General features: G+C 48.7%; 1 protein-coding gene across 24 annotated transcripts in view; it reads right to left on the reverse strand.

Moving 5' to 3' along the window:
* mllt10 (MLLT10 histone lysine methyltransferase DOT1L cofactor) overlaps window positions 1-26690 on the reverse strand; it is a 498389-nt gene that overhangs the window by 55984 nt on the left and 415715 nt on the right. For all 24 annotated transcript variants that reach the window (XM_072508516.1, XM_072508507.1, XM_072508512.1 and 21 more), the window contains one exon: window positions 5557-5711. In XM_072508516.1, the coding sequence (XP_072364617.1) occupies window positions 5557-5711 (155 nt within the window). The remainder of the gene's footprint in view (window positions 1-5556; window positions 5712-26690) is intronic.

Raw genomic sequence — 26690 nt, forward strand, 5'->3', positions numbered from 1 at the left:
TTTTTTTGGACACTAAAGGCAATTTATCATGGCCAATCCACCTAACCTGCACGTCTTTGGGCTGTGGGAGGAAACCGGAGCACCCGGAGGAAACCCACGCAGACACGGGGAGAACGTGCAGACTCTGCACAGACAGTGACCCAAGCCGGGAATCAAACCTGGGACCCTGGTGCTGTGAAGCCACAGTGCTAACCACTTGTGCTACCGTGCTGCCAGAGTGTATACAGGAGGTGGAGGGAAGTGGGGTTGGTCAGGGTATCTGGAGGAAGGTAAGGGAGAGGGTAGAGCTGTCGAGGGGGAATGAGTTCAGGTATCTGCAGGTTAGGGACTTTGTGTAACAGTCTGGAGGAGCTAAGGGAGAGGGTAGAGCTGTCGAGGGGGAATGAGTTCAGGTATCTGCAGGTTAGGGACTTTGCGTAACAGGTCTGGAGGAGGTTCCCTAGGTTGCCGGGATACACCCTGCTGGAGCAACTGCTGCTTACGGATACGGAAGGGGAGGGAAAAATTGGGGATATAAACTAGTGGCGGGGGTGCAGGGGGGCGAACGGGTTGTGAAGATCAAGGAGAAATGGGAAGGGGAGTTGGGAGGGGAGATCAATTGGGGAGTATGGAGTGAGGCACTGCGGGGTAAATGGGACCTCCTCTTGTGCAAGGATAAGCCTGATACAGTTTAAGGTGGTGCACAGGGTGCAGCTGACTTGGGCGAAAATGAGTGAGTTCTTCCAGTGGGGTAACCGATAAGTGTGAGAGGTGTGGGCGGGAAAAGAGGAGAAAAGTTGTACAGACTGTATAGTTGATTGTTTTGATACATGTTTGTAAAATACATTTTAAAAAACACCGAGTCAACTAATCTCACTGAAACTCTGTCTCTCTCACAAGGAACTCCAGATGGCACCTTCAAATTCTCGCCGCAAGTTGCTCAACTTGGACAGCATCAATGACAGCACACCTCCCAGGGTTTGTCTCCAGAGATACCTTTCCCCTTGATCCCAGAGTATGCACTCGCAATAATCACATGCATAACTTCTGCTCTTCAGCTGTGCCGAGCAGAACAGTACTGCTGTGAAGGGATAATTTTGCCCAAAGGCTCGGTTGCCTTCTTGGATCTTCAGCAAGCCCTCTTCAATTACGATGGCTTCTCCTGAACCCTGTTCACTTAAAATCTTCTATCCGCAACCTTTTACCTAATGGGAAATACTTTCTCTACTCTCTTTTTAACTGAACTGGGACATTTTCATGTTCATGTTCCTCTCTGAGTATCCTTTATTAGGACTTTTTCCTGTCCCCTCTACCTATCCAACCTCTCCCTGGCCCCCACCTGGGACACCAACTGCAAGGGCATGCTGCTCCCAGTCACATGACCCATGTTTTACACCATTTTTCTTCTCTGCACTTCACGCTGGGCCCAAATAACATAAGAATTGCAAAACTGTGCACATGAGCAAAAGCTTCAAGGTCTGTTGGGGAGCTGAAGTTCTGACTTTCAGTCTCAACGAAGCAAGTTATTGTTTCATACGGGGCGGCACTGTGTCACAGTGGTTAGCATTGTTGCCTCACAGTGCCAGGGACCCAGGTTCAATTCAAGTACTGGATGACTATAGTCCAAAGATGCGCAAGTTAGGTGGATTGGCCATGGTAAAATTGCCCCTTAGTGTCCAGGGATGTGCAGGTTAGATACAGTTATGGGGATAGGGTGGGGGAGTGAGCACATGTAGGATGCTCTTTCAGAGGGTCGGTGCAGACTTGATGGGCCAAATGGCCTCTTTCTGCACTGCAGGGATTCTATCATAATTGATAGTGCTTGCACCTCAACAGTGTATGAAACAGATTGGTTCAAATATTATTTAGATTCACTTAATAGTAAGGATCAAAGTACAATGAGGGAGCATGAAAGTTTTCCTTGTTTCAAACTCAGGGTTAACAACACATTGAGATAATTGAAAAGTGGTGACTCCTTGTAAGATAGCTGGAGGAAGCCACTTTAATGGTACAGATGTAGTGTCCAGTGAGATATCCTTGCTGCTGAGGAAGCTTTCCATGAAAAAGGCCCAAATGAAACTCGACATGGAACATGATAAAGTAATTGGTTTTGGAAAGTCAGTCAATCTACAGTTCACCAATCAGGGAATTATTGCATCCTCTTAACACAATCTGACATGTCTAATCAGAATGTGAAAAAGTGTCAATGGTATCAGGTTATAAGAATTTGGGAAAAGCATAGATTGTATTAAAATTACATAATTTGCTTAGCTTCCTTATCACAGATTAAAAATACTTCTAAAGGCTGCAGGTGCTGCTGATGAGGAGGATACAAGACTCAACGAGTTCGCTTGAAAAATGTGACATCTGTAAAAAGTGATGTAGGACACTGCCATGTCCCATTGCAAGTCTTCCATTAGCTCAAGATATTAAAAAAAAAATTTAGAGCACCCAATTCATTTTTTCCGATTAAGGAGCTATTTAGCGTGGCCAATCAATCTACCATGAACATTTTTGGGTTATGGGGGCGAAACCCATGCAAACACAGGGAGAATATGCAAACTTCACATGGACAGTGACCCAGAGCAGGGATTGAACCTGGGACCTTGGCCCGGGAGGCAGCAATGCTAACCACTGTGATACTGTTCTGCCCTTGGCTCAAGATTTAATGAAGTAGCTGCCATGGGAAAGGTGTGGGATAGGAACAGAAATATTTTCATTTTTCATCCTGTAGACATGGCAACCAGATTCAGTCTTTCTACAGTAATACATGGTAAGGACAAAAGGTTGATTGTAGATAAAGTCATGGAAAATGGATAGGGACTGAACTGGGAGCACCAGCCAAATGTCTGCCTGATAATGGAGGAGTTGGGGGGGTGAAGACATTTCTAATTATGCCTTTAAAGTCATGTGTAAAAACATGAACACTATGGTCATGAAACCACATCCCAAAAGTCCTTACAGCAATGAACTCTGTAAAAGGAATCATGCAGTCATCAATGAGATACTCTTAGCCAATCAACCAACTGCAAATTAACAACTGCAGTCCATGTAAAGGATCCATTTCAGGGTGCTTATAAGTGGTATTAATGTGGTGTTGCCTTGCAACATATTGAATTTCTGGGAGCCAATAATCAAACACCCAAGAGCTGTGCTCCAGCACTGGAGATATCCGCAGGCCCAGAGGGCATGTGTGTGGACCAGGGGAGGGTATTTAAACTTGGTCCCCCTAATGTTCCTGGTATGAGTCTGGGGTCTAGGAGCTCCTGCTATGGCTGGGGGTGAGTGTGAAGAGCGGGCTTCTCTAGCACAACCAGCTTGGTGGATGACACTCAGAGAAGGAGGGACACGTGTGGGTGGGGGAGGCTTGGGGAAAATGAGGGTCCCGGAGTGGAAGCCCCAACTGATTGTTGGCCTCTCTCCTTCTCCAATTCCTTTCAGCTAGCACGATAGATGGTGTTGTCGACCTCACAGCGGCAGCCTTCGAGTTGTTGGTGGAAGCCCAGGTGGCCAGACGCCAGAGAAGGTGGCACAGCGTTGACACAGTTTAGAGGTGGCACCCATGTGCAGGGGGCTGCTGCACACCCATCAGGCCAAGGAGGGACCCAGAGGGGGACGCCGGCGACGACCCAAGGTGTAGAGGCGTCTTTGGTCATACAAGGAGATGACGGACAGTGTGTGCTGCAGGAGGCTCTGACTCAACAAGGAGACGTTGTGGCACCTGTGCCATGTCCTTGCGGACTTGGCACTCCATGGAAGAGGAGGACACCCACTCTCGGTGGCCATGAAGGTTACCGCAGCCCTGAACGTTTATGCCACCGGATCATTCAAGATCTCGAGCGGGGACATGTGCGGCATATCACAAGCTACAGCCTACAAGTGCATCTGTTAGGTCACGAATGCACCTGGTATTCCCAGGCAGTCTTCCATCCAACTACTAACCAGGCCTGAATCTGCTTAGCTTCCGAGATAAGACGAGATTGGGCATTTTAAGACTAGTATGGCCGTAGGCAGAAAAGCTTTAATAATAGCTTTCAAAAGGAAATTGGATAAATATTAGGAGAGAAAAATGCAGGAATGTGGGGAAAGACTGCAAAAATGGTACCGACTGGACTGTTCTTTGACACAGCCGGCGCAGGTCCTATGGGCCAAATGGCCTCCTTCTATGCTATGTTATGTCTTCTTTAACTCTATAGTATGAAAGGAATGCTTAAATACATTTGTTTCCCACCTGTTTTATTGGAGTTCTGATGCAATGAGGTTATTACAATAGCCTCCTTTTATTCAATAATTCTAGCATGGTTACGGGGAGCATATGGATGAAAACAAAATACACTTGTCAAATGAGGTATTATATATCCATAACAATGGTGGTGTGCTCACCCTTTCAGCTATAAAGTAGTTATTTTTTTTAAAACATCTTCACGCTTGGGCTGATAAGTGGCATGTATCATTCATAGCATAAATGTACCCAGCAATGACCATCTTCAACAGGAGAGAATCCAACCATCTCCCCTTGAAATTGAACAACATTACCATCAATGCGCCAGCAATCAGTATGCTGGGTTGCCAATAACCAAAAACTTACCTGGATCAGTCATTTAATACTGTGGCTAGAAAAGCAGGTCAGAGGCTGGGAATTCTGCAGCAATAACTCACCTCCTGCCAGCCCAAAGACTGCCCATCATTTACAAGGCACGAATCAGGATTATGATGGAATGCTCCCCACTTGCCTGGATGTGTCCAGCTCCAACAACTCTCAAGATGCTCAGTACCATCCAAGAAAAAGCAGTATGCTTGATCGCCACCCCATCCACCACCTTAAACATCAATTTCCTCCATCATCGGTGCAGTTTCAGTAATGTGCACCATCTACAAGATACAGTGTAGCAACTCACCAAGACTCATTTGGCAGCAGTTTCCAAACCTGCAACCTGTGTCACCTAGAAGAATAAGGGCAGCAGATGCATGGGAACACAGGCACCTGCAAGTTTCCCTCAAAGTCACAGACCATTCTGAGTTAGAACTATAATCACTAATCCTTCACTGTCACTGGATCAAAATCCTGGAACTTCCTCCCTCGTAGCACTCTGGGTGTATCTAATCAGATTGATTGCAGGTCAAAAACAGAGCTGAGTACCATCATCTCAAAGTCAATTAATGGCACTCATTATAAGAACAGATTTAAAAAATCTGAGGAAGCTATGAACATGTTACCTCTGACATCTGGTAATATTGACACTTGATGTTTTGATAAACCCTTACGCAGAAGAAGAGTTAAAGAACTGCCGTATGAACGACCCATGAGATCTGAAGAGGTGGTGGTGTTTTGTAGATGCCTTTGCAGAATGGCACCCACAACTATGTGACTTATTCAATTATTTAAATTTAGTAGTATATATAAAATGATGCACCCGCAGGATAATTATGACAACAGCAATGTAATAAGAATACAAAAGTATCTTTGACAGCAAGGAAAGAACCATGCAGAAATACAAAATAGGCAGGTTTATGCAGTGTGAAATTATGGAGGTATTGAAAAGTGACCAAGCGTGCAAGTCTCTTGTAAATACATACCTTCTCCAGGACTGCCCTGTTCCAAAAGAAACTGCTGCCCTTCATTCCAGTGTCTTTCCAATAACTGTTCTATACTAGATGCGACTGGTGGCAGGTTCTCCAAGACACTGTTACTTGACTGATCATAACGAATCTGTAAACCACTTGCAGGAGATCTGTTTGAAAGGTGAGGATTTCCAAGAAAAACAACAAAGTTAGTCTATGTAATTCTTATGGAATCTACTTTTTCAAAACAAAGATCCCCCTACTAGTCTTCCAAAATGATAAAGTTTATTTCCCACTCCTTGAGGCAGATACAATCAAACATGTCTGTCCTGCTGCAAATTAACCGTTTCAGGTGTCACTCGGACTGACTTGGGAATAATGCAACAGGGCCAAGACACTCTGCTTTAAGAAAAAACAACTTTGAAGTAATATCGCTCTTTGGTTAGCTAATTGTTTATTAACAATAAATAAAAAGTAAGTAATACCACATTCTTAAATCAAAATTTTGATCCAAAATAAACATGCAGATTGGTCAATGACACAGTGGACTTTTGGTTTAGTGGCATGCTGTGTGAAAGTGTAGCAGATAAACAGACTTGGGGGTTGAAAGTATCCAAAAATAAATGATCGATTTCAGCAGAACTATTAGCAGACAGACATAAATCCTGCAGAAGGTGGTAATGAAAAATCTAACTACTCATCCTGCATCACTGCTAGATCCCTCTCACTAAAGCTCTCTAGAAACATTTGCAAAGGTCTGTGAGCAGGTGACCATTTCTCAATTCTTAAGAAGGGTAAATCAAAAAGCCTGGGCGGGATTCTCTGAAATAGAGGCAGAGTGTTCGCGTATTCGTGAACGCCGTCGAGGTTCACGACGGCGCGAAACGGCCCCTATCGCGACCGATTCAGGGCCCGATAATGGGCTAGGAGAGGCGCCGCGTCATTTACACGCACCAAGCCTTGGCGCCACGTAAAGGCGGCGCCACATACATGACGCGGCCGGCGCCACATAACTGCAATCACCCGCGCATGCGTGGTTGCCTTCCTCCCCAAGTCCACCCCGCAAGATGTCTGACGGGGCTGCGGAAGAAAGGAGGTCCACCTTCAGAGAGGCTGGCCCAACGATCGGTGGGCACCGATCGCGGGCCAGACCCCATTTGAGGCCCCCCCCCGGTGCAGGATCCCCCCTCGCAAGGCCCCCCCCAGCGTTCCCGCGCTGCTCCCGCCGGCAGCGACCAGGTATGGACGGCGCCGGGGGGAACCCGCCGTTTTGGGCAGGCGCCGCCGTTTTGGGCAGGCCGCTCGGCCTATCCTGGCCGGAGAATCGCGGGGGTACCGGTGAATCGTCATTTTGGCTGTCTCGGGCAATCACTGTACCGCGCCGCGCAAAACGCGATTGTGCCAATCTGGCCGCTTCTGTGAATCGCGGGAGGGCCGGCGTCGCGGGAAAATCTGGCGACCCATGCGATTCTCCCACCCGGCTTTAAGATCATAAGACACAGGAGCAGAATTAGGCCATTCTGCCCAGCGAGTCGGCTCCACCATTCAGTCATGGCCAATACGCTTCTCATCCCCATTCTCCTGCCTTCTCCCCATAACCCCTGATCTCCTTATTAATCAAGAACCTATATATCACTGTCTTAAAGACACTCGGTGATTTGGCCTCCACAGCCTTCTGCAGCAAAGAATTCCACAGATTCACTACCCTCTGGCTGAAGAAATTCCTCCTCATCTCTGTTTTGAAAGATCGTCCCTTTAGTCTGAGATTGTGTCTTCTGCTTCTAATATTTCCTACAAGTGGAAACATCCTCTCCACGTCCACTCTATCCAGGCCTCGCAGTATCCTGTAAGTTTCAATAAGATCGCCCCTCATTCTTTGAAACTCCAACGAGTACAGACCCAGAGTCCTCAACCGTCCCTCTACCACAAGCTGTTCATTCCAGGGATCATTCTTGTGAACCTCCTCTGGATCCTTTCCAAGGCCAGCACATCCTTCCTTAGATAAGGGGCCCAGAACTGCTCACATTACTCCAAATGGGGTCTGATCAGAGCCTTATACAGCCTCAGAGGTACATCACTGATCTTGTACTCTAGCCCTCATGACATGAATGTTAATATTGCATTTGCCTTCCTAACAAAATAAGATTTAGTGGGAATGAATTTGACAATAGATTAGATTACATGAGAACACAGGAAATATGAGCAGTAAATCATATAGCCCCTTGAACTTGGGTCTGCCATTCAATACAACCATGGCTGATCTACAGCTTCAACTCCACGTCCTGCCTGCTCCTCAAATCCCTAGATTCCATGAGACCAATAATGTGCCTCAGTCTTCAATATATTCAATGATGCAGCATCCCAACCTCTGGGGTACAGAATTACAAAGATTCACAACTCTTTGAACGAAGAAATTTCTCTTCATCTCAGTCCAAAATGATTTCCCCTTTATCCAGAGACTATGTCCCCTTGATGTAGAATACCCAGCCAAGGAAATAACCTCTCTTCAGAATCTTGTATGTTTCAATTAAATCATATTTCATTCTTCTGAACTCCAGAGCATACAGATCCAATTTACTAAGCCTCTCGTCATAGAACAATCCTCTCTTTCCAGGGATCAATCTAGTGAACCGTTGCTATATTTATTCTAATGCAAGTGCAGAATTAGAATGCCTCTCGACTTCCGGTGGCAGGATGTGAGGGGAAGACCCACACAAGGTGTTTCCCGCTAGAAACGTGACTTGTGCACCCTTCTTCCTGGCACCATGGGGCTTTTGACTCCTCGGAAAAATCCTGAAATTTTGCTGTGCAGAATTCTCTCTTCTCTGAGATGCCGCAAGGGAGGCAAAGCCTAAAAAAAGAACTGGTCTGAACCTGCTCAACTGACTGAAGCCTCTTGAATCAACTAGAGGCAAGATGGCAGAGGCAGCTTCTTATCTGACCACTCGACTAATGGCCGAAGCTCTCATCAAAATTTACAATTTAATAATAATAATCTTTATTAGTGTCACAAGTAGGCTTACATTAACACTGCAATGAAGTTACTGTGAAAATCCCCTAGACACCATATTACGGCGCTTGTAGGGGTACACTGAGGGAGAGCTCAATTCTCCTAGCAAGCACGTCTTTTGGGAATTGTGGGGGGAAACCGGAGTACCCGGAGGAAACTCACATTTTAGTGATTGAGCTCGATAAAATACCGAAAAAGCTTGTTGGCAGATCTTAAAAAGATCATTTGAGGTGACCTTGGCCCCCATTCGTTTAGTTCTTGAAACCACAAACAAAACCATCGAAGATCATGGTGTCTCAATTAAGGGTGTGAATACAGCATTGTCAGGCCAAAGCAGCAGGATGACCTCCCTGGAGTTCGGCCTGGCTTCTGTGATTGAAGTAAACAGATCTTTAACATAAGCTGAATGACCTGGAGAACAAATCCAGAAGACAGAATGCTCACGTCATGGTGTTACTGGAGGGGATTGAGAGCCGGAGCACTACTTATAGATTTATTTGTTCTCATTAGATTTATTTGTTCTCAAGGGCAGCACGGTAGCATTGTGGATAGCACAATTGCTTCACAGCTCCAGGGTCCCAGGTTCGATTCCGGCTTGAGTCACTGTCTGTGCGGAGTCTGCACGTCCTCCCCGTGTCTGCGTGGGTTTCCTCCGGGTGCTCCGGTTTCCTCCCACAGTCCAAAGTTGTGCGGGTTAGGTGAATTGGCCAATGATAAATTGCCCTTAATGTCCAAATTGCCCTTGGTGTTGGGTGGAGGTGTTGAGTTTGGGTAGGGTGCTCTTTCCAAGAGCCGGTGCAGACTCAAAGGGCCGAATGGCCTCCTTCTGCACTGTAAATTCAATGATAATCTATGATTAATCTAGGACAAAGGTTCGGCACAACATCGTGGGCCGAAGGGCCTGTTCTGTGCTGTATTTTCTATGTACTATGTACTACTCAGTATTTCTCGAACCTTTTCCACAAGATGGTGGGCGAGGATTTACTTCTATTCCCCCTCCCAGAATTAAACCGGGCCCATCACTGGCTTTGACCTAATCCTCACTCTGGAGATCCTCTTTGTACGGTGATCGAAGGTTTTCCCGATTTCAAAGAGAAAAAATTGGTTCTTTGATGGGCAAGGGAGCAACAAGATTCTAAGTGGGAGAGCCATTCAATTAGGTTGTACCAGGACATGAGTGCGGACATAGCTAAGAAAAGAGCTGCTTTTAATAGAATGAAGTCCATCCTGTACAAGACTGAAGTCAAGTTTAGGATGGTTTAACCGGCTCATTCCAAGAAAAAGATCACCTTTTGACTCACCGGGAGATGCTGACTCCTTTGTCTAAAAGGTCAAGTTGGCTGGTTTAGCTCACTGGGCTAAATCACTGGCTTTTAAAGCAGACCAAGGCAGGCCAGCAGCACGGTTCAATTCCCATACCAGCCTCCCCGATCAGGCGCTAGGGGCTTTTCACAGTAACTTCATTGAAGCCTACTCATGACAATAAGCGATTTTCATTTCATTTCATTTCATTTATGCTCTGTTTAATCTGTTACATGGCTCTGTGTAGAGGCACTTTGTATTTCGCTTCTTTAAATGTTCATTGTTTGGGTATATTCTTGATGCCCTTAATTATGTTTGAGGGATTTCTGCTATTTGTTCCTTACATTAACCTATTTTTCCCTTCCTCTTTCCATTGCTACCATTTGGTATGATCTTAAATCACCAACGTTTCGTTGCAAGTTAAATACATTTTTATTCTCCAGTTGAGTCTCCCTGTTAATAAGGTAGCCATGATGTGGAGATGCTGGCGTTGGACTGGGGTGAGCACAGTAAGAAGTCTTACAACACCAGGTTAATGTCCAACAGGTTTGTTTCGATGTCACTAGCTTTCGGAGTGCTGCTCCTTCTTCAGGTGAATGAAGAGGTATGTTCCAGAAACATATATATAGACAGATTCAAAGATGCCAGACAATGCTTGGAATGCGAGCAATAGCAGGTGATTAAATCTTTACAGATCCAGAGATGGGGTAACCCCAGGTTAAAGAGGTTTGAATAGTGTCAAGCCAGGACAGTTGGTAGGATTTCGCAGGCCAGATGGTGGGGATGAATGTAATGCGACATGAATCCCAGGTCCCGGTTGAGGCCGCACTCATGTGTGCGGAACTTGGCTATAAGCTTCTGCTCGGCGATTCTGCGTTGTCGCGCGTCCTGAAGGCCGCCTTGAAGAACGCTTACCCGGTGATCAGAGGCTGAATGCCCTTGACTGCTGAAGTGTTCCCCGACTGGAAGGGAACATTCCTGCCTGGTGATTGTCGCGCGATGTCCGTTCATTCATTGTCGCAGTGTCTGCATGGTCTCGCCAACGTACCACACTTCAGGACATCCTTTCCTGCAGCGTATGAGGTAGACAACGTTGGCCGAGTTGCACAAGTATGTACCGCGTACCTGATGGGTGGTGTTCTCACGTGTAATGGTGGTATCCATGTCGATGATCTGGCACGTCTTGCAGAGATTGCCATGGCAGGATTGTGTGGTGTCGTGGTCACTGTTCTGAAGGCTGGGTAGTTTGCTGCAAACAATGGTTTGTTTGCGGTTGCGCGGTTGTTTGAAGGCAAGTAATGGGGGTGTGGGGATGACCTTGGCAAGATGTTCATCTTCATCGATGACGTGTTGAAGGCTGTGAAGAAGATGTCGTAGTTTCTCCGCTCTGGGAAAGTACTGGACGACGAAGGTTATTCTGTCGGTTGTGTCCCATGTTTGCCTTCTGAGGAGGTCGGTGCGGTTTTTTGCTGTGGCGCATTGGAACTGTCGATCGATGAGACGAGCGCCATATCCCGTTCGTACGAGGGAATCTTTCAACGTCTGTAGATGTCTGTTATGCTCCTCCTTGTCTGAGCAGATCCTGTGTATACGGAGAGCTTGTCCATAGGGGATGGCTTCTTTAATGTGTTTAGGGTGGAAACTGGAGAAGTGGAGCATCATGAGGTTATCCGGGGGTTTGCGGTAAAGCAAAATACTGAGGTAACCGCCCCTGATGGAGACGAGTGTGTCCAAGAATGCAACTGATTTTGGAGAGTAGTCCATGGTGAGTCTGATGGTTGGATGGAACTTATTGATGTCATCGTGTAGTTGTTTCAGTGATTCTTCGCCGTGGGTCCAAAGGAAAAAAATGTCATCGATGTATCTGGTGTATAACGTCGGTTGAAGGTCCTGTGCGGTGAGTAGGTCTTGATCAAACTTGTGCATGAAGATGTTGGCATATTGTGGGTGCGAATTTGGTCCCCATGGCTGTTCCGTGCGTCTGGATGAAGAACTTGTTGTCGAAGGTGAAGACGCTGTGATCCAGAATGAAGCGGATGAGTTGCAGAATTGCGTCTGGAGATTGGCAGTTGTCGGTGTTGAGTACTGATGCTGTTGCAGCAATGCCGTCGTCATGGGGGATGCTGGTATAGAGTGCCGAGACATCCATTGTGACGAGGAATGTTCCTGGTTCAACTGGTCCATGGGTGCTGAGTTACTGTAGGAAGTCCGTCATGTCGCGACAGAAGCTGGGCGTACCTTGTACGATGGGTTGCAAGATGCCCTCGATGTAGCCAGAGAGGTTCTCACACAGGGTCTCATTGCCTAAAACGATAGGACGCCCTGGTGTGTTGTTGGCCTTGTGTATTTTCGGGAGGCAGTAGAGATCTCCAATGCAGGGAGTACGTGGGATGAGAGCATGTAGGGTGCGCTGAAGAACTGGATCCAAGGTCTTGATCAGTCTGTTAAGTTGGCGGATGTGTTCCTTGGTCGGATCTGCAGGTAACTGTCTGTAGTGTTCTTGGTTGTTCAGTTGTCGGTATACTTCTTTGCAGTAGTCCGTTCTGTTCAGTATGTGAGTTCCGCACACGAGTGCAGCCTCAACCGGGACCTAGGATTCATGTCGCATTACATTCATCCCCCACCATCTGGCCTGCGAAATCCTACCAACTGTCCTGGCTTGACACAATTCACACCCCTTTAACCTGGGGTTACCCCATCTCTGGATCTGTAAAGATTTAATCACCTGCTAATGCTCGCATTCCAAGCATTGTCTGGCATCTTTGAATCTGTCTATATATATGTTTCTGGAACATACCTCTTCATTCACCTGAGGAAGGAGCAGCGCTCCGAAAGCTAGTGACATCGAAACAAACCTGTTGGACTTTAACCCGGTGTTGTAAGACTTTTTACTGTTAATAAGGTGTTAGTTAACGGGAGTGGTATTAGAGCGTTTTCTGCAGCTCATAACAATAACTTTTAAATGAGCTGAGAGTTTGTGTTTAGTTGTGTTTTGTTAATTATAGGCTTTAGGTAAAGTTATTCTTTGCCACAGTTCCATTTCTTTTGTATCTGGTTATACACGACTGTGTTGGTGTTTTTGGGGTGGGGGGGCTGACTGGGGCAGGTTTTATTTTTAGGTTGCTGATGGTCTCTCTTTGTGGAGTCATCTGGCTTGGCTCGGTGGCCACCATGGGTGGATCTTCTTACTTGGTATTAGAGTGTCCCTGGTATAATCGGTCTCCTTGGGATGGTCGACTCCGGTTTGAGGGGTAGTGGGAGACCTCCCATCCGACTGATCACCTGGAACTTTAATGGTTTGAAAGGCCTGGTGAAACTGTCGCGAACATTCCCTCATCTTAAGAGCCTAAACTCGGATCTTGTTTTTTTGCAGGAGACCCACTTACATATTAAGGATCATAACAGGCTACGCAAAGGTTGGTGGGGCAAGTTATCCCCTCCTAGTTCCAACAGCAGAGCCAGTGGCACGGAGATTCTAATTAATTAAAAGAGAGCAGCCGAAAGCGATCATAGCAAAGCTGTACCAGGACCGGGAAAGGATCCTGACTGGGCCAGGCCGACGAAAGCAAGCTTGTGGGAAGAACACAAAATCCAGGTCTGCCAGGACATTGGGGCAGACCTTGCAAAGAAAAGAGCCGAGTTCAAAAGGGCAAAATCGGCACTCTGCAAGAGTGGGGTGCGGATTGGCATGTTGCTCCCGGCCAGACTCTGGGTTACGTACCAGGGTAAAGAATATTAGTTTACCACACCAGCAGAGGCAAACGGCTTTGTGCGAGCCAAAGACCTGGACAGAGACCAAGCTCGGCAGCGATGAAAGAGTGTCGGGGGATGATTGCAGAGGAAAAAAAAGAGATGAATCCAGAGACTATAGTCTGGACTGTGTGTTTGCGCGGGACTGCACTGTCTCGTTATGAACAAAGAGACCGTGATTCAGAATTAAACAAGGACAGGGAAAGCAGGTGAGGGGGTGGAGAAGGGAACGCAGGCAGTCAGACAATACAGGCAACGGGCTGAAACAGCCCTGGGAGGGGAACCACCGTACTAGCAGGGAGGGCTAGCACAGGAAGACAGGCAGTAATAAGGGCTTCGGCGCATCTCTCGGGGGAGAGGGAGCACTTGGCCAAGGGGGGGGGGGGGGGGGGGGGGGGGGGGGGGGAACGACACAGCGGTAGGGCAGGGAGCACGGGGGGGGGGGAAGAGAGAGACAAGGATGGGGAGATGGGAGGGGGGGGACACACAGAACAGGCAAGGGACAAAACAGGGGAAAAGAATTGGCAGCAAGATTGGCTTTGGCAGGAAGGGAACAGGCCGAGGAATCAACATGGCGGTGCAAGCAGCCACTTTGGAGGGTCCCTGAACAAAAGTGAAACCCTCGCGCAGGGGCCCGACCTCATGGTGAGAACAGTGACCATGGCCATTTTGGACGGCCCCCTAACAAAGGGAAACCCCAGAGTGTAGGGCGCGTCTACCAGGTAAGTATAGTTGATCCCGCAGAAACAGGGGGTCAGAAATCCCCCATCAGGATAGTCACCTGGAATATAATCGGACTTAACGGTCCGGTGAAAAGATCCAGAGTCTTTGCTCACTTGAACGAGCCTGAAGGCCGACATAATGTACCTGCAGGAGGCACACCTGAGGGAAAAGGACAGACTGCTGGTGAGACGCACCATTCATGCTACAGGATGAAGGCTCGGGGAGTGGCCATACTGATCAGTAAGACAACGACATTTACAGAGACCAGGAAGGTTACGAACCCAGGGGAACGGTATGTCATGGTCTGCAGTATTTCTGGTAAATGTGTACGCGCCCAACTGGGACGACACAGACTTCATAAAAAAGACCATGGTGGAAATCCCCAACATAGACACCCACTGACTGATAATGGGGGATGACTTGAACTGCATACAGGACCCGTTGACCAACCGATCAAACCCCAGAATGGGGAAAAGGACAGGCATGGCTAGGGAACTGGGAACATTTATGGAGCAGATGGGGGCGGTGGATACATGGAGGTTCCTGCACCTCGGCGAGAAGGAATTCTCCTTCTTGTCGCCGGTCCATAAGGTATACACCCGAATCGACTTCTTTGTAGTGGGGAAATCGGTGCTTCCAGGAATAGTAGGAGCGGAATACTCCGCAATAGTCATCTACGACCATGCTCTGCACTACGTGGATGTGAGGTTAGAAACGGGATGTGCCCAACGCCCCACATGGAGGTTGGACACAGACACCCTGGCCGATGAGGCCTTCTGCCAGAAAACCTCACAGGCCATAGACGACTATGTGACTAACAAACTGAACGGGGAAGTCTCACCTTTGACATTCTGGGAGGCACAAAAGGGGATCAGAGGGGAAATTATAGCTTACAAGGTGTGCAGAGACAAGGAAGAGAGGGCGGCCAGGCAACAGCTGATTGACTCCATCTTGGAGGTAGACAGAAAGTACTCGGAGGCCCCGACAGTAGTATTGTTAGCGGAGAGGAAAAAGCTACAAATGGACTTTATCCTGCTACCCACAAGGAAAGCAGTGCACCAACTCTGCCAGACACAGGGGACATTCTACAAACACGGAGAAAAGGCTGGCCGCCTACAGGCTCACCAGCTGAGAAAGCAGGGAGCCACGAGGGAAGGAGCGCAGGTGAAGGTCAGCAGAGGCAGTCTGGTAACAACCAAAAGAGGTCAATCGGGCATTCGAGACCTTCTACTGAGGACTGTACACCTCAGAACATGGACGGGGATGCGGGAATGAAACAGTTCCTTGATGGACTGGATATACCAGCTGTGAGGGTGGACAGGCGTGGGGAACTGGAAGCACCAATAGATCTGGGAGAAATTCAGGACAGCATCAGCTCCATGCAGTCGGGAAAGACCTGGGTTCCCAGCGGACTTCTTTAAAAAATTTGCGCCTGCCCTGATACCACATCTAAGGGACATGTTCGCAGACTCGCTAACGAGGGGCATCCAGCCTCCTATGCTAGCACAGACCACGATATCGTTGATACCCAAAAAAGACAAAGACGCGACGGAATGCGGCTCGTACAGACCCAGTTCACGGCTGAATGTAGACACGAAGATACTCGCGAAGGATGGCTAAGAGACTGGAGATCTGCATACCAGAGGTAGTGCAGAAGATCAGACAGGCTTTGTCAACTTAATACGAACATCAGGCGGCTGCTGAATGTAATAATGACCCCAACCCCCCCTTGGAGATAACACCCGAGGTGATCGTCTCCCTGGACGCAGTAATGGCCTTCAACAGAGTCGAATGGAAGTACCTTCTCCAGGTACTGGAGCGGTTTGGGCTAGAAGCAGGATTCATTTCCTGGGTCAAACCCCAGTACAACGCCCCCAAGGCGAGCATTCGAATCAACACTACTAGCTCGGAATACTTCCAGCTGCACAAGGCAGGGATGCCCACTGTGCCCGCTCCTGTTTGCCCTAGCAACCAAACCCCTGACGATCGCTCTGTGAGACGCGAACCGCTGGAAGGGCATCCAAAGGGGAGGCAGAGAGCATAGAGTCACTCTGTGCGGATGACCTGCTCCTCTAGGTCTCAGAACCGCAGGAAGGACTGGGAGCAATCATGCAGATCCTGAAAGAGTTTGGAACCTTCTCAGGTTACAAACTTAACCTGCCGTGGCATTCCCAGTGAACCCAAACGGGGGAAGGTCAGAGTTTGAGGGCTCCTATTCAAACTAGCCCAAAACAAATTCTGCTACCTGGGGATCCAAATAGCTGAGACTGAGCACAGATCCACAAGTGGAATCTGACCAGCCTGGCAGAGAAAGTCAAAAAGGACCTGCATAAGTGGGAAGCGCGCCTGTTCTCCCTGGCAGGGAGGGTGCAGACAATTAGGGGCTGGTTTAGCACAGCGCTAAATCGCTGGCTTAGATAGCAGACCAAGGCAGGCCAGCAGCAAGGTTCAATTCCCGTACCAGCCTCCCCGAACAGGCGCCGGAATGTGGCGACTAGGGGCTTTTCACAGTAACTTCATTTGAAGCCTACTTGTGACAATAAACGATTTTCATTTCATTTCAAAATGAATGTACTGCCAAGGTTCCTCTTCCCCTTCAGATCAATACCGATCTTCATGCCCAAGGCCTTTTTCCAAAACAAATAAGGAAGAAAAGTACAGCACGGGAACAGGCCCTTTGGCTCTCCAAGCCTGCGCCGACCATGCGCCTGCCCGTCTAAACTAAAATCTTCTACACTTCCGGAGTCCGTATCCATCTATTCCCATCCTTTTTTTTTATTTGATTTGATTTATTATTGTCACATGTATTAGTATACAGTGAAAAGTATTGTTTCTTGCATGCTGTACAAACAATACATACCGTACATGGGGAAGGAAAGAGAGACTGCAGAATATAATGTTGCAGTTATAGCAAGGTGTAGAGTAAAGATCAACTTAATACGAGGTAGGTCCATTCAAAAGTTTGATGGCAGCAGGGAAGAAGCTGTTCTTGAGTCGGTTGGTACGTGACTTCAAACTTTGGTATCTTTTTCCTGACGGAAGATGGTGGAAGAGAGTATGTCCAGGGTGCGTGGGGTCCTTAATTATGCTGGCTACCTTTCCGAGGCAGCGGGAATTATAGATAGAGTCAATGGATGAGAGGCTGGTTTGCGCGATGGATCCAGCTACATTCACAACCTTTTGTAAGTTTCCTGCGGTCTTGGGCAGAGCAGACTCCATACCAAGCTGCGATACAACCAGAAAGAATGCTTTATATGGTGCATCTGTAGAAGTTGGTGAGAGTCGTAGCTGACATACCAAATTTCCTTTGTCTTCTGCGAAAGTAGTGTCATTGGTGGGCTTTAACTTATAGTGTCGGCATGGGGGGACAAGGACAGGTTGTTGGTGATCTGTGCACCGAAAAACTTGAAGCTCTCGACCCTTTCTACTTGTTCCCATTGATGTAGACAGTGGCATGTTCTCCACTAAGCTTCCTGAAGTCGATGACAATCTCCTTCGTTTTGTTGACATTGAAGGAGAGATTAGTCGTTGCACCAGTTCACCAGATTCTCAATCTCATTCCTGTACTCGGTCTCGTCATTGTTTGAAATCCGACCCACTACTGTGGTGTCATCAGCAAATTTGAAAATCGGGTTGGAGGGGAATTTGGCCACACAGTCATAGGTGTACAAGGAGTACAGTAGAGGGCTGAGGACACAGCCTTGTGGGGCACCGGTGTTGAGGATGAGCGTGGAGGAGGTGTTGTTGCCCATCCTTACTGATTGTGGCCTGTGGGTTAGAAAGTTCAGGATCCAGTCGCAGAGTGAGAAGCCGAGGCCAAGGCCACGGAGTTTGGAGATGAGTTTCGTAGGAATGATGGTGCTGAAGGCTGAGCTGTAGTCGATAAATAGGAGTCTGACATAGGTGTCTTTGTTACCTAGGTGTTCCAGGGTAGAGTGCAGGGCCATGGAGATGGCGTCTGCTGTGGACCTGTTGCAGCTGTAGGCGAACTGTAGTGGATCAAGGCAATCCGGGAGGCTGGAGTTGAGTCGTGCCATGACTAACCTTTCGAAGCACTTAATGATGATGGATGTCGGAGCCACTGGACGAGTCATTAAGGCACACTGCTTGGCCTTTTTTCGGAACAGGGATGATGGTCGTCTTCTTGAGGCAGATAGGGACCTCAGATTGTTGTAATTGAGGTCGAAGATGTCTGCGAATATCCCCGCCAGCTGCTCCGCGCAAGACCTGAGTGCTCGTCCGGGTACCCCATCTGGGCCAGTGGCTTTCCGTGGGTTGACCTTCGAGAAGGCTGCTCTGATGTCTGCAATGGTGATCTTAGATACAAGTTCATCCAAGGCTTCTGGGGTGGAGGGCTCGCTCTCGCTGACCTCTTGCTCAAAGCGGGCATAGAATGCGTTGAGCTCACCAGGGAGGGGTGCATTGGAGCCGGAGATTTTACATGCCTTCATCTTGTAGCCTATTATGTCTTGCAGACCTTGCCATAGACGGCGGGGGTCCGTGTGGCTAGCCTGGGACTCGAGTCTGGTCCGGTACTGTCTTTGGCATCTTTGATGGATTTCTTTAGGTCATATCTGGCTTTCTTGTATAGGTCAGGGTTGCCGGACTTGAACGCCTCAGACCTAGACTTCAGCAAGCAGTGGATATCCCTGTTCATCTAGGGTTTCAGGTTGGGAAACACGCGGATTTGCTTCTTTGGCACACAGTCTTCTACACACTTACTAATGAAGTCAGTTACTGTAGTGGCGTACTCGTTCAGGGTGGTCGCAGAGTTTTTAAATACTGGCCAGTCCACTGACTCTAAGCAGTCCCGTAGGAGATCATCCGATTCCTCAGACCAACAATGCATGACTTTCTTTGATGGATTCTCCCACTTCAGTTTTTGCTTATAAGCCGGGAACAGGAGCACAGCCTTGTGGTCAGATTTGCCAAAGTTGTGGGCGGGCGATAGAGCGGTAGGCATATTTGATATTTGTGTAGCAGTGATCCAGGATGTTTGGGCCTCTGGTGGAACAGGTGATGTATTGGTGGTAACTTGGTAGTGTGCCCTTGAGCTTGGCATGATTGAAGTCCCCAGCTACAATGAACAAGGCCTCGGGATGTTTCGTTTCAAGGCTATTTGGGGTGGTGAATATTTCGTCTAGTGCGATTTTCACGTTCGCGTGGGGTGGGATGTAAACTGCCGTCAGGATAACGGAGCTGAACTCCTGCGGAAGGTTGTAGGGGCGGCATCCTATTTGTGTATTTGTCAAGACGCCCATTAAACGTCACTATCGTCCCTGCTTCCACCACACCCTCCGGCAGCGAGTTCCAGGAACCCACTACCCTCCGTGTAAAAAAACTTGCCTCGTACATCTCCTGTAAACCTTGCCCCTCGCACCTTAATGCTATGCCCCCTAGTAATTGACCCCTCTACCCTGGGAAAAAGCCTCTGACTATCCACTCTGTCTATGGCCCTCATAATTTTGTATACCACTGGCCTTACCAAACCTGCAATATTACCACTGGGCAGCTATGGCAGAAGGAGGGAGGGGATGGGTACACAAACCTGTCATGTGAGAGTACCTTTAAGAAATGGGTGTTTAAGAAATGTACCGTTAAGAAATGGGTGTTTATCAGTGATGTCAGAACGTGGGTGGAGCTGGGCTGTCAGCTTTTTTACTTTCGTTTTAGACTGTTTGCTGCAGGGTGTGTTTTAGTTTCGTTTTTCAGTGTTGGAGCTGAAGCCAGACAAAGCAGGTGTACTGCTGTTCTCTCTGCCATGAAAAGACTATCTCTTGATCATTTGGTGAATTCAGAATTATAAATGTTTTCAGTAGTGAATGTAAACCTGATGTGCTTCTGTTAAAAGGGGTTTCTTTTGTCTTCTGGATGTTGTTTGGGAAGTTATTAAGGGTTACTTAGTGTTGTATTCTTTGGGGGTTGTATTCGAATTAATGGTTGCGAAGATGTTCACTGTATGTTTTAAAAAGGTTAACTTGAGTTCATAGAATAAACATTGTTTTGCTTTAAAAAAAATACTTTTCCATTTCTGCTGTACCACACCTGTAGAGTGGGCCGTGTGCTCCCCATACCACAACCTATTAAAAGTTGTGGGTCAGGTAAACTCCATGATACACTTTGGGGTTCTCTAAACCCTGGCCCATAACAAATTGGGGGCTCGTACGGGATAAAAGTCTATCTAATGGATTGGCTTAGTGAACTTAAAGACAGTGAGGGGTGAGCATATTGTGGTTGCTTTTCAGGTGTGGTATTTTAGTTTAAGTAGGGAGTGTGTTGTGAACAATGGCTTTCAGAGGCTCTGAAGTTTTTGGGGGTGGAGACGGTCACACACAGAGACTAAAAGCAGACTGTTAGACCTGGCAAAAACATTGCAGTTAACATTACCTGACAAAATGCGAAAAGATGAGGTAATTATAGTGGTGGCTAAGCATTTAAAGTTGCCTGAAATACAGTTTGACTCACTGGAAATGGCAAAAAATTCAGTTACAACTTAAACAATTGGAACATGAGAAAGAATTAAAGCAGCTAGAATACGAAAGAGAGAGAGAGAGGACAAAGAAAAGGAGAGAGAAGGAGAAAAGACTAGCCTTGGAAGAACAAAAAGAAAGAGAAAGGGAGATACAGATCAGGGAAAAAGATAAAGAGAGAGAGTTTGAACTTCAGAAAATGGTCATGAAACATGACAGACAGACCAGCTCCATCCATACTATGATATCACTGATAAACACCCATTTCTTAAAGGTACATTTCTTAAACACCCATTTCTTAAAGGTACTCTCACATGACAAACCCAACAAGGAATGGGTGCAGATGGAGGAGGCCTCCTACAAGGGGACGTCCTCCGGGCCCTCGTCACGGCAGCACTTCCAGCCCCCTCCACGACGTACATATCCTGCACAGTGGTGCTAGCCACACTAAGGATGTGGAATCAGATGAGTCAACATTTTGGTCTGACTGAGATGTCTCCCATGGCCCCCTCTGCAGAAACCACAAGTTCCCACCAGCCATGCTAGATACCACCTTCAGGAAATGGAGACAGGATGGGGGACGTGGACAGCAGGGACTTTTACATGGGAAACAGACTAGTGACACTGGGAGAACTGATGGAGGAATTGGCACTACTGACAGGACAGGAACCTAAGCACCTACAAGTAATTCACTCCGCAAGGAGACAGTAGGGTACCCCAGGGCCCCTAAGACCACAACTGTAGAGGACCCAATAAAAACAACAGTAAAGGAAGGGGCAAACTGCGGGAAAATATATGGACAGCTACTGGACAGGGCTCGAATGCCATTAGATGAGGCTAGAGGGAAATGAGACGGCGAACTGGGGACAGAAGTGGGGTGGGGACTTTGGAGTGAAGCATTGAGCAGGGCCAACTTCACCTTCTCCTGCGCAAGGCTCAGCCTCATGCCGTTCAAAGTGGTGCACAGAGCGCACCTAACCAGAACCCGAATGAACAGGCTGTTCCCGGAGTTGGAGGATAAATGTGTACGGTGCCAGAGAGGCCCGGCTAACCACACCCGCATGTTTTGAGCCCGTCCCAAACTTGTAGGATTCTGGACAGCTTTCTTTTTTTTTAATAAATATTTTATTGAAAATTTTTGGTCAACCAACACAGTACATTGTGCAACCTTTACACAACATTATAACAATACAGATAATAATGACCTTTTTTATTTAAACAAGAAAAAAAAACAACAACAAATAAAAAAATATTAAATAACAAAAATAAAAACTAGCCCTAATTGGCAACTGCCTTGTCTCAGGCAACCCTCCCCCCCCCCACCCCATCCCCCCCCCCCCCACCCCATCCCCCCCCCCCCACCCATCCCCCCCCCCCCCCCCATCCCCCCCCCCCCCCCACCCCCCCCACCCCATCCCCCCCCCCCCCCCCCCCACCCCATCCCCCCCCCTTTCCACATTAGCAATATCCTGCGCCGGGCTACTAGGGACGCAAAGGCCAAAACATCGGCCTCTCTCGCCTCCTGCACTCCCGGCTCTTGTGCAACCCCAAATATAGCCAACCCCCAGCTTGGTTCGACCCGGACTCCTACTACTTTCGAAAGCACCTTTGTCACCCCCATCCAAAACCCCTGTAGTGCCGGGCATGACCAGAACATATGGGTATGATTCGCTGGGCTTCTCGAGCACCTCGCACACCTATCCTCCACCCCAAAAAATTTACTGAGCCGTGTTCCAGTCATATGTGCCCTGTGTAATACCTTAAACTGAATCAGGCTTAGCCTGGCGCACGAGGACGACGAGTTTACCCTGTTTAGGGCATCTGCCCACAGCTCCTCCTCGATCTCCTCCCCTAGCTCTTCTTCCCATTTCCCTTTTAGTTCGTCCACCATAGTCTCCCCTTCGTCCCTCATTTCCCTATATATATCCGACACCTTACCATCCCCCACCCATTTCTTTGAGATGACTCTGTCCTGCACCTCTTGTGTCGGGAGCTGCGGGAATTCCCTCACCTGTTGCCTCGCAAAAGCCCTCAATTGCATGTACCTGAATGCATTCCCTTGGGGCAACCCATATTTCTCGGTCAGCGCTCCCAGACTCGCGAACTTCCCATCCACAAATAGATCTTTCAATTGCGTTATTCCTGCTCTTTGCCACATTCCATATCCCCCATCCATTCCCCCCGGGGCAAACCTATGGTTGTTTCTTATCGGGGACCCCCCAATGCTCCGGTCTTTCCCCGATGTCGTCTCCACTGTCCCCAAATCTTCAGTGCAGCTACCACCACCGGACTCGTGGTATAGTTCCTCGGTGAGAACGGCAATGGGGCTGTCACCATCGCCTGCAGGCTGGTCCCCCTACAGGACGCCCTCTCTAATCTCTTCCACGCCGCTCCTTCCTCCTCTCCCATCCACTTACTCACCATTGAAATATTAGCGGCCCAATAATACTCACTTAGGCTCGGTAGTGCCAGCCCCCCCCTATCCCTACTACGCTGTAAGAATCCCTTCCTCACTCTCGGAGTCTTCCCGGCCCAAACAAAACCCATGATACTCTTTTCTATCCTTTTGAAAAAAGCCTTCGTGATCACCACCGGGAGGCACTGAAACACAAAGAGGAATCTCGGGAGGACCACCATCTTAACCGCCTGCACCCTCCCTGCCATTGACAGTGCTACCATATCCCATCTCTTGAAATCTTCCTCCATCTGTTCCACCAACCGCGTCAAATTTAGCCTGTGCAATGTGCCCCAATTCTTAGCTATCTGGATCCCCAGGTAACGAAAGTCTCTTGTTACCTTCCTCAATGGTAGGTCTTCTATTTCTCTACTCTGCTCCCCTGGATGCACCACAAACAGCTCACTCTTCCCCATGTTCAATTTATACCCTGAAAAATCCCCAAACTCCCCAAGTATCCGCATTATTTCTGGCATCCCCTCCGCTGGATCCGCCACATATAGTAGCAGATCATCCGCATATAAAGATACCCGGTGTTCTTCCCCTCCCCTAAGTATTCCCCTCCATCTCCTGGAACCTCTCAGCGCTATCGCCAGGGGCTCAATCGCCAGTGCAAACAATAATGGGGACAGAGGACATCCCTGCCTTGTCCCTCTATGGAGCTGAAAATATGCCGATCCCCGTCCATTCGTGACCACACTCGCCACTGGGGCCCTATACAACAGCTGCACCCATCTAACATACCCCTCTCCAAAACCAAATCTCCTCAACACCTCCCACAGATAATCCCATTCCACTCTATCAAATGCTTTCTCGGCATCCATCGCCACTACTATCTCCGTTTCACCCTCTGGTGGGGCCATCATCATTCCCCCTAACAGCCTCCGTATATTCGTGTTCAGCTGTCTCCCCTTCACAAACCCAGTTTGGTCCTCATGAACCACCCCCGGGACACATTCCTCTATTCTCATTGCCATTACCTTGGCCAGGACCTTGGCATCCACATTTAGGAGGGAAATTGGTCTGTAGGACCCGCATTGTAGCGGATCCTTTTCCTTCTTTAAGAGAAGCGATATCGTTGCTTCTGACATAGTCGGGGGCAGTTGTCCCCTTTCCTTTGCCTCGTTAAAGGTCCTCGTCAGTAGCGGGGCGAGCAAGTCCAAATATTTTCTGTAAAATTCAACTGGGAATCCGTCCGGTCCCGGGGCCTTTCCCGTCTGCATGTTCCTAATTCCTTTCACCACTTCTTCTACCGTGATCTGTGCTCCCAGTCCCACCCTTTCCTGCTCTTCCACCTTGGGAATTTCCAGCCGATCCAAAAAATCCATCATTCTCTCCCTCCCATCCGGGGGTTGAGCTTCATACAATTTTTTATAAAATGTCTTGAACACTTCATTCACTCTCTCCGCTCCCCGCTCCGTCTCTCCTTCCTCGTCCCTCACCCCCCCTATTTCCCTCGCTGCTCCCCTTTTCCTCAATTGGTGTGCCAGCAATCTGCTCGCCTTCTCTCCATATTCATACTGTACACCCTGCGCCTTCCTCCATTGTGCCTCTGCAGTGCCTGTAGTCAGCAAGTCAAATTCCACATGCAGCCTTTGCCTTTCCCTGTACAGTCCCTCCTCCGGTGCTTCCGCATATTGTCTGTCCACCCTCAAAAGTTCTTGCAGCAACCGCTCCCGTTCCTTACTCTCCTGCTTCCTTTTATGTGTCCTTATTGATATCAGCTCCCCCCTCACCACCACCTTCAACGCCTCCCAGACCACTCCCACCTGAACCTCCCCATTGTCATTGAGTTCCAAGTACTTTTCAATGCATCCCCTCACCCTTAGGCACACCCCCTCATCCGCCATTAGTCCCATGTCCATTCTCCAGGGTGGGCGCCCTCTTGTTTCCTCCCCTATCTCCAAGTCTACCCAGTGTGGGGCATGATCCGAAATGGCTATAGCCGTATATTCCGTTCCCCTCACCCTCGGGATCAATGCCCTACCCAACACAAAAATGTCCATGCGCGAATAGACTTTATGGACATAGGAGAAAAACGAGAACTCCTTACTCCTAGGTCTACTGAATCTCCACGGGTCCACCCCTCCCATCTGCTCCATAAAATCCTTAAGCACCTTGGCTGCTGCTGGCCTCCTATCAGTCCTGGACTTCGACCTATCCAGCCTTGGTTCCAACACCGTGTTAAAGTCTCCCCCCATTATCAGCTTTCCCGTCTCTAGGTCCGGGATGCGTCCTAGCATTCGCCTCATAAAGTTGGCATCGTCCCAGTTCGGGGCATACACGTTTACCAAAACCACCATCTCTCCCTGTAATTTGCCACTCACCATCACGTATCTGCCCCCGTTATCCGCCACTATAGTCTTTGCCTCGAACATTACCCGCTTCCCCACTAATATAGCCACCCCCCTGTTTTTCGCATCCAGCCCCGAATGGAACACCTGCCCCACCCATCCTTTGCGCAGCCTCACCTGGTCTATCAGTTTCAGGTGCGTTTCCTGTAACATAACCACATCTGCTTTAAGTTTCTTAAGGTGTGCGAGTACTCGTGCCCTCTTTATCGGCCCGTTAAGCCCTCTCACGTTCCACGTGATCAGCCGAGTTGGGGGGCTTCCCACCCCCCCCCCCCTTGCCGGTTAGCCATCATCTTTTTCCAGCTTCTCACCCAGTTCCCACGCAGCTGTATCTCCCCCAGGCGGTGCCCCCCCCGCCCATCCTTTCCCGTACCCACTCCCCCCTTTCCCCAGCAGCAGCAACCCAGTAATTCCCCCCTCCCACCCCCCCCGCTAGACCCCCCGCTAGCGTGATTACTCCCCCCATGTTGCTCCCAGAAGTCAGCAAACTCTGGCTGACCTCGGCTTCCCCCCGTGATCACGGCTCGCACCGTGCGACGCCCCGCACCGTGCGACGCCCCCTCCTTCCTGCTTCTCTATTCCCGCCATAATTATCATAGCGCGGGAACCAAGCCCGCGCCTCTCCCTCGGCCCCGCCTCCCATGGCCAACGCCCCATCTCCTCTCCCTCCCCACCTCCCCCCATCACCACCTGTGGGAGAAAGAAAAGTTACCATACCGCAGGATTAAAACATAAAACCCCTCTTCGCCCCCCCCCCATTCGCCCCACCACTTTGTCCAAACGTTCATTTTCATAATCCACTCATTCCAATTTTTCTTCTACAATAAAAGTCCACGCTTCATCCGCCGTCTCAAAGTAGTGGTGCCTCCCTTGATATGTGACCCACAGTCTTGCCGGTTGCAGCATTCCAAATTTTATCTTCCTTTTGTGAAGTACCGCCTTGGCCCGATTAAAGCTCGCCCTCCTTCTCGCCACCTCCGCACTCCAATCTTGATAAACGCGGATCACCGCGTTCTCCCATTTACTGCACCGAGTTTTCTTCGCCCATCTAAGGACCATTTCTCTATCCTTAAAACGGAGGAATC

Source organism: Scyliorhinus torazame, chromosome 6 (assembly GCF_047496885.1).
Source record: "Scyliorhinus torazame isolate Kashiwa2021f chromosome 6, sScyTor2.1, whole genome shotgun sequence".
Lineage (NCBI taxonomy): Eukaryota > Metazoa > Chordata > Chondrichthyes > Carcharhiniformes > Scyliorhinidae > Scyliorhinus > Scyliorhinus torazame.